At 46.2% G+C, this 8,302-nt stretch overlaps 1 protein-coding gene across 4 annotated transcripts in view; it reads left to right on the forward strand.

The window, feature by feature from the left end:
* GRIA1 (glutamate ionotropic receptor AMPA type subunit 1) overlaps positions 1 to 8,072 on the forward strand; it is a 128,097-nt gene extending 120,025 nt beyond the window's left edge. For 3 of the 4 annotated variants that reach the window (XM_026066654.1, XM_026066652.1, XM_026066653.1), the window contains 2 exons: positions 5,075 to 5,209; positions 7,623 to 7,811. In XM_026066654.1, the coding sequence (XP_025922439.1) occupies positions 5,075 to 5,209; positions 7,623 to 7,811 (324 nt within the window). Of the gene's footprint in view, positions 1 to 5,074; positions 5,210 to 7,622 lie in introns of all 4 variants that reach the window. The other variant, XM_026066650.1, reaches the window with a different exon arrangement.
* Positions 8,073 to 8,302: the final 230 nt, after the last annotated feature.

An 8,302-nucleotide genomic window follows, 5' to 3' on the forward strand; every position in this document is an offset into this window, starting at 1 on the left:
ATCCAACGTTTCTAGCCAGAGCCAAGTAAGACCTTTGGTGTTTCCCAGGCTGATGGACAGTGTCCTCAATTACATTTCATGCCTCTAACTGACTTCTATGCATCCTGTTCTTTAATCCGACAGTTTATCTATTTATTCCCCACATAGTTTTTATCCAGAGAAATCCCTATAAAAGAAACAGTAGGTATATTAGTGGGTCTGAACTGAAACTCCAGAGACAAACACTCCTGCTTTGATGAATATTTGGATCTGTTATCCTATTGCAAGAGGTGCTAGGCAGCCGTGCTTGGTGGCCTTTGAGCTAGGATCACCCCTGCCCCGGGTGCATTGCCAGACAGCCAGAAATCCAGGGAAACGCACTGCACCAAGCAGCGACCAGGGAGGGCAGAGTCTGCTGTGTCCTCCCTGCCGCCCTTCTCCTGCTTTTTTGGCAAGCTGTGCAAAGTGCTGGAGGCTCGAAAGGGATAGCTCAAGTTGCCCGAGGGTAATGACAAGATGGGCCCTAAAAGTCAGGGCAGATGCATGTGATTCTCGTCTCTCCTGAGGCTTTTGCAAAGCAATGGGAGAAAGGAAGGGGTTTTCCTAACCAGGATGGCAAGGCGGGCCTGCATGCAGGGGCAGCCAGACAGCTTCTTGCGCCAAGAGGACCTTCATCAAAGCCACGGGGATCCCCTGCTCCTCTTCGCCACTGGCAAGAACTGGACTTCTGTTAAAAAATCAGTAAAATCAGGGAAAGTCAGAGGGAGGTGTCAAACCCTGCTACTGCTTTGCCCTGCTTTTGTGGGGAATGGGCTGGTTCTCCAACCAAATGTGTCTGTTCCTGCTGGAGCCTTATCCCCTGGTGGCCATGCATGGGTTTGCACCCGTGCCCTGGCAGTCCCACGGCAGCACGCAGCATCGACACCAGCCAGCAGCCCAACGTCCTTCATGGCCAAGCTTCAAACCTTCCCCTGAGAAAGGTGGCCTGGYGTTTGCCGTAAAAGCTCCTCAACTTCTGCAGCGTCCTGCAGCCACCGCCTGCTCCCGGGACAGCTCATCTTCTCAGCAGGCCCACGGAGACCGTAACAGCTCGAGGTGCCGTCATCCTGTGCTACAGACGGGCTCCAGCTGTGCGGGGGACGAGATGGCTGCCCCGCGGGGAAGCTGGGGCAATTTGCCCTTGCCGCCTTTCAGCCAAGGAGGATAAATAATGGYGAACAGGATGACGGACACGGTGTCACCGTTTGAGAGGAACAGACGGGAAGGTGCCTGGTTGCTGCGGCAACAAGGCCGCACTTTCAGAAAGATGGGTTTTTCTTTCTCTTTTCATCTGCCAATCTTTCCCCCCACGTCAGCGCTGTGCCTCTGCGGGAGATGAGCGGTGACATTTACACTCCCACTAACAAGCTGGTTTGGCGATGGGCAGCTCCGCAGGAGAGCGGTTGGTATCACTGAGCCCAAGCAGGGAGCAGGGGAGGTTCAGGAACGGGCCTGCCGGCCTCTCAGGCAGTTGGCACAGATTTGGGATATTTATTTGTATTATTTTGAGTGTTATTAAGCCAGGAGCCTGCACTGGAAGAGCAGGAAAAGCCTGGCTGGGAATGCATTGCTTCCTAGCCTTCCTGGGAATGTCTGGTCCCTTGGCCACTGGGAGAGGAAAGGAAGCAAAAATTAAAAGAAAAAGAAGAGATGAGCAAAAAAATCAAGCAACACAACAGGAGCAATTTCATTTCTCAGCCTGAATCATGATAATAAGATTTGTCATCAGCCATGCCCCTGTATTTCGGTGTTTTTCATCGCCCTGCTGAAGCTGCCTGTGTCCTCTGGCTTCCCACAACAGAGGCTCCCTGGGGGACAAATGATTACGGTGGCAGGAGTGAAATATAGCCTGTCCCCTCCCTCACGGCAGGTTTGCTTGCTGCTGTGCTGTGCTGAACAGATGTTTTCCTTGGCCTTCCTCACTGCTTGAAGAGTCAACTTTCAGTTCACCTGAAYTGTCACATTAATAATAATAATGATAATGATAATAAGGTCACTTCAAATCAAATGCAAGACACCTACAACAGCTTGAAGATTAATAGTGTGAAATACTGGTGCAGGAAATAACTTTGGGTAATCYCTTCTCACTTACTGGTTGATTTTCCACTGGTATCCAGAGGAAAGAGGAAATTAAGAAATAGCAGCCTTTCCTAGCTGCCAGATCTCCCTGCCATTACAGTTGGCTGAGAAAGTCACCCGTTGCAATGTGACCCCCAAACCAGGGGCAGAAATACAGAAGTATCATGGCCAGCAAAAGCCCAAAGCCAGGTATTCCCATGAGCAACAGAGCCTAGGGAGCCAGGTTTCCCAGGAATCTGTGGCTGCAAGTCAAACACCCATGTGAAGTCTCTGATGCCTAGTAAGGATTGAGCCAATACATTTACTTCATGGAGAGCACTAATGTGATTTCTCTACCATGTCATCCTTGGACTTGGAGGTTCCTGATATCTTGAAGATCTCCACCCCTCTGTGAAATCAAGTTGAATGTATGGGCTGAAAATTAACAGTAAGACACTGACAAACAGGCAGCTCCACCTCCTTCCCTGTCCCCATCCTTTCCCCAAACACAGAGCACATGCTCATCAGCCACTTTTCATTAAGGAGCCAGGCTAAAAGCATCAGATTAGGATGTCAAGGAGGGTAGCCCATTTCTAATATCTTTGTCTCTCCCTCAAGCTGGTACAGCCCCTTCAGACTCTGAATCTGAAGAGGCAAGGTACATGATGTGTTGTAACCTGGTTTTCTGAGAGTAATTGCTCTGCTTTACTAAATCTTTGCTAAAAACCTCCTTAAAAGTTTCAGCTAGTTCTTAAAARTGACTTCCAGTAATCTGCAGAGAAGAAACATCTGAACAAAGGTACAGTCAAGACTAGGAGAAAAATGCATGAAGACAGATTATAAAAGACCAGATAAATAATCCTTCAGATATGGAAACTGCAGAAACTAAGAGGATGTTTGCAGAAGCGTCTCGTTACAGAGAGCACATCAAACACATCAGCAAGATTACAGACTGACCAGCATGCAAAGATTATCCAAAGGCAAACCAAACCTGTCCACCAGTGGAGACCGTCACACTTAATGGGAGTAATACAYGTGGTGACAGCAGTGAATCTCTTAGCAGAGATGCCAGTCAACAAAGCATGGAAAGGGAARTCACTTGTACAGGTTTTTCCAGCGACCAAAACTCTGCAGGGGTGACCTCTAACCAAAATGCTCCATTTTTCAGTGAAGGATTCAGGATGGAAAGTTTATCTCCATGGCRCTGGAGACCGCAGCGAGTGCTCCAGCTGGGCAGAAGGCTGTGCCACTTTGTATGAGCAGTGGGGTCAGCTGAAGGGGAAGTAATAAAAAACATTTTTCTAGCATTTTTAAATGGAGCCCTCTATTTTTTTCCTATTAAAAAAAAAATCCCACAAAGTTAAGTCCTCTTCAGTTATGGGGTTTTTTAGTTTTGAAAACTGAAATGTTTTCATACTTTGGGGGTTAATTTTTTTGCCAGTGAACCCTAATACTCCAAAAGACACCATCCTTTTGCAAAAGGTATTTGCCTGAAAGCCAGTGCCAGTGCCCGACAGCGCACTGCCAGATGGACGGCTCTTGAATGGAAGTCCTCCGTGCTCACATTGCTGTTCAGTTTTGGACCCTCTCATATTGTTTTGACATCGCTCCACTCTATCTTTCTGCTTCCTGAAGCCTTGCCCTTCCCGAAAAGTGTGGGTTGCTTGTTTTAAAACCTGCCAAAGAAAATGAGCGAATCAACTGTCCTAGAAGGGCAGGGAACAGGCTGTGCCACCCACCGGTCCATGTGTCCATCARGTAGCAGGGATCATGAAGAACCGCACAGAGGCTTCATTCCTAGATGCATACCCTTTGAGAGGGCATAAATATTAGTCTTCGGCTGTGTGGCTGCTCTCAAATGATCCTCATGCAATTTTCCTTTCCCTGCCTGGGGGCTGAGGACAAGCCCAGGGAGTGGGACTGACAACACTGGCCAAACCCTAGTCTCTCCTATAGCTTTGCACCAACCTGCTGTGCCTGCCCTGGAGAACCTGTGCCCAGCAAATAGGTGCTGAGTCAATATTGCAGAGCAATAACAAGGACGGAGCAGGGGACCCCCGTCTGGGTCCACTGCAAAGAGAAAGCATGACCTAGAAATAAGAGCCAGGAGCTGAGATAAATTTTTGGGTTATGCCACTGTCCAACGTAATCCTAATGCCCCAGCCTCTGCCTGGTCTACGTGGGGTGGTGCTGAGAGCTGCACTGATTAGCATCGATGTTGTATGTGGGGACTCAGTTTCCCTGCTGGTAAAATGAGTCATTCTGAGACTTGCCTCTTCCCTGGAGAGCCGTGAGGATTCATTAGGCAATTGTAAAATCAGAACGTAGGTGCCGACTGTGAGTAGCTGTCCATTAATAACCCTATTTATTGAGAACCAAATAATTAACTTAGACATGGATCAGTGAGTCTTGATTACACATGAAATAACTACCATATTACATAGAAATCAAATGAGTTTCTGAGGACAGCTCATCTCAGGTGTCACCTCAACCTCAATATTGGAGAGAGAAAAAAAAGGAAAAACAGCCATTTTGATGTGTTGCTCAGCAACAGAATTTGCGGGGGAAACAATCTAGGAATGAGGGAATGAGCATTTCCAAGAGAACAGGTTATTTCAGGCAAGACTTCAGGGACAAGCAAATGTCACAGAGGCAGAGATTTTTTTTTTTTTTCTCCTTTAATCAATAATTTAAACTAGGCATTTTGGGTAAATAAGCATTTAAGTTTGATGATTGAAAAATGGAGATCCCAAACCTTTACAAAGAGTCACATTGCTGAAAAAATGTTTATTTGTTTGTGTGAGGGAAACATTAGATTTACTAGACACTGAATTAAAAATTGAAAATGCTCTTAGAAATGTCAAATATTATAGAGGGAGATGATGCAATGCCAACTTTGCTGTATTGTGCACTGTTTCTTCCAGAGCAATCTCATATTAATTTTGTTGTTCTCCTCCCCACGTGCCCTCCCTCTCCTCCCTTCTCCTTTTTCTTCTAGGACAAGACGAGCGCTCTGAGTCTCAGCAATGTGGCAGGGGTTTTCTATATCCTCATCGGTGGGCTCGGACTAGCCATGCTGGTTGCCTTAATCGAGTTTTGTTACAAGTCCAGAAGTGAATCAAAGCGGATGAAGGTGGCAACCAATTCCCAGGCCTTTCACACCTTCTTTCTGATACCAGCCCGGCTCCAAAGCTGCCTTCAGAGACGGMTGCAGCCCAGACCACGGCTGGAAAGCCAAGATACAGGCATAATGAAGTGACCGTATCACTTGACTTGTTAGAAAGGAATAGGAGCATCAGAGGAAGCTAAAAGAGGGTCAAGTGTGCCAAAGTTGGTAGCAGATGCAAAATCAGATGTGTGGCATAATTCTTGTTCAAAATCCAGATACAGAGCAAACTCATAGCACAATGGTAACGGGAAAACATTGCTATTCCTTAAAATTAAGAAAGCAGACCATGGGAATCCACGTGCGCAGCGTGGATGAAGTCTGCTGGGGCTGGTGTCATACAGCAGCCACTGCAATAAAAAAAATCCGAAAAAGCCCAAGCAGTTAACAGCAAGATAAAACTGGGGTAGTGCAGTAATGAATCAGATCCTGTTGTTCCCTTTGCTGGCCCCCTTCTGGCACCATTTACACGTAGGCAACTGCTAGATGCACAGAGCATTTACCAGATTTCCAGCCTTTAGCCCTAGATGAACACTATTTTCCCAAGTAAATGCCCTGGAATGGGACCTCTGGTGATGTGGGTCTAGAGTATAAGAATATGGATCTTGCTTGCAGTGGGTCTTTTCTCTACCCTGGCATGGTCTTGCAGAATGTGGTTCCTATGATCCAGGAGACTCAGCCCTGACTTCTGGTGTGCCTAAATTTCAGAATGCATGGCAAGATCGGGCTGGATTAGCTTTGAGAGCCTTGGGGATATGCATTTAATGAAGCATCTGTGCAATAAGTTCATCTTGACTCAGCTGACTAGCAGTGGCAATGCCTGCTAAGGCATTACTGTTCTGTATAAGGGTGCAAAGGGATTTTTGTAAGAGTAATGCATCCCTTTTCTTCCTRCCCTTGAGCACTCCTGTGAGCAAGGAAGTCAATATGAGCATGCAGAGTATGAAGTGAGTTTCCTAAAATTCAGTGAGATTTTTCACTCCCCTGAGCCCTGAAACTTACCCAGAATCAACAGGAAAAAACAAAAACATTTCTTTGTTTTTTATATCACCATTTCACAACACGCTTAATGTTTTATCAGCAATAATAACATTTCCAATTCACTGAAAATGTGCAATAGTGCTTTTCCCATTGAGGTTCAGAAAATTCTACAGGCAATGAAAGGTACATTGAGCACAAGGGTAAGATAATGTGTGCAATTAATGTCCCTGAATATAAAAAATTAAATTATAATTGTCTACACTGTAAAGCTAGATATGTCACAAATACACTGAGCAGGAGTGTCGGCATGCAATAGTTCTGTAGTTTTAATCCTAAGCAGATGCTGCCTGGTGTTAGTTTCCTGTGTTGCTCCAAATGACCYGCTAATTCATGTAAATGTTAGTTTGCGCTGCTCTTGTCCCGTTATAACCAGCCACTGCGAGGGAAAACCTTTTCTCCCAGTGTTAGCGTCTGGCCTAAGCTGGTCCCCTTGGCTGGCGCCTATCGCCAGTTGGCCACTCCCCAAAACCATTTAGCAGAGCCCAGACGAGCCCAGAAAGACAGGCGAAATCCCCCTCTGAGAGGTCTGATCCCAAACAGCCATCTCGGCACCTGGGATCTGCTCAGCCAGGAGGGCCCCACAGGGCAGCTGCAAATGCTGCAAGCATGGGTGGCTGCTCTGGGCCTGGCAATCCAGTGAGTGACTCTTTCTGACTGGCTCTTCCGCAATTGTCTCTTTTGGATAATTCTTCACATGGACATCCCATTCTAGAGGGGATGACAGTGCCCCTCTTTGAAGTAGCTTAAAAGCAAAAGCAAACAAACCAAAAGGACTCGATCTGTTAGCTGAATTCTTCTAAACAAGTTTTCATAGATCTCCAAAAGYGGGCAAAACTTTTGGACAGTATCTGGAACAGGAAGATGAGATTTGGGTTCCTAAATTAGGTTTGCATTTCCTGGTTACCTCATTCATCACTGCAGACAAAAACAYAGGCACATGCTCAACTTCTCACATGAGGAAAGTTAAACATATGCTTGCAGTGAGTCAGAGTCCACCATACATAACGGTACTGGAGTAGCAATTGCATATCTATGGGGGAAGTGAATRTAATACCTCTGATCTGATCCAATATGGCTATTCTTATGTTTGTAGAGGTTTGAGTAGTTTCTGCATATGGCATGTATGCTTTATGCCCCAAAATACAGCTGAAACATTTAATTTTGAATCTAGAAGAGGTGCAAATTAACAGAGCAGATGCAGTAGGGACATGCAGCAAGCAGGAGTACAAGTGGAGGCAGGAAGAGAGAGAACAGTTACAGAGAGACAACATTGCTTTATACTGCAATTTCTCCAACATTGCTAAGGACAGGGGGAGATCCCCCCGTCCTTCCTAAAAAGGGTTTTTGTTTAATCCCACAGCAATCAATCAACGAAGCCATACGGACATCAACCCTTCCCAGGCCGGCTGCAGCGGGAGGCAGTGGAGAGAACGGACGTGTGGTCAGCCATGATTTCCCCAAATCCATGCAGACGATTCCGTGCATGAGCCACAGCACCGGCATGTCCCTGGGAGCGACGGGATTATAATTGGCCTTTTGACCCATTGCCTGGGTGAGAGCAGGGGCAGCCCAACTCCACCCCCTCCAGAGCCAAAAACAAACCCAACACCAACAAGACAAATGACGATGACAGAAGGGACAATTGGATGGATCTTCCTGAGGAAATCAAAACTATTTCCCTTTTTATTTTGCAAATAGATCCACCGGCAGGAGAACAGCAACAGGTCTGTACTGCAATAAGGAGAGCGTAATGGGATTTAACAGACTCATGAACCGTCCCTGATCAAAGAACCACTGGAACACTAATGAGGACTATGCCATTTTGTTTTAACTTGGTTGTTAATAAGTCTTAGTGTGTGCAATATATATATTTTTTCTTACTAATTCCTGTGGTGTCAGGGTAACATCAGCCCTTCCCCCTTCCCTGCTCAGCCCTTTAATCTGGTTTAGTTTGGGATGCAAACCATAATGTCTGAGCTACTAACAGCAAAAAGAAAATCCGATAAATAGCAAGCTGAA

Source organism: Apteryx rowi, unplaced genomic scaffold (genome assembly GCF_003343035.1).
Source record: "Apteryx rowi isolate R43461 unplaced genomic scaffold, aptRow1 scaffold_245, whole genome shotgun sequence".
Classification (NCBI taxonomy): domain Eukaryota; kingdom Metazoa; phylum Chordata; class Aves; order Apterygiformes; family Apterygidae; genus Apteryx; species Apteryx rowi.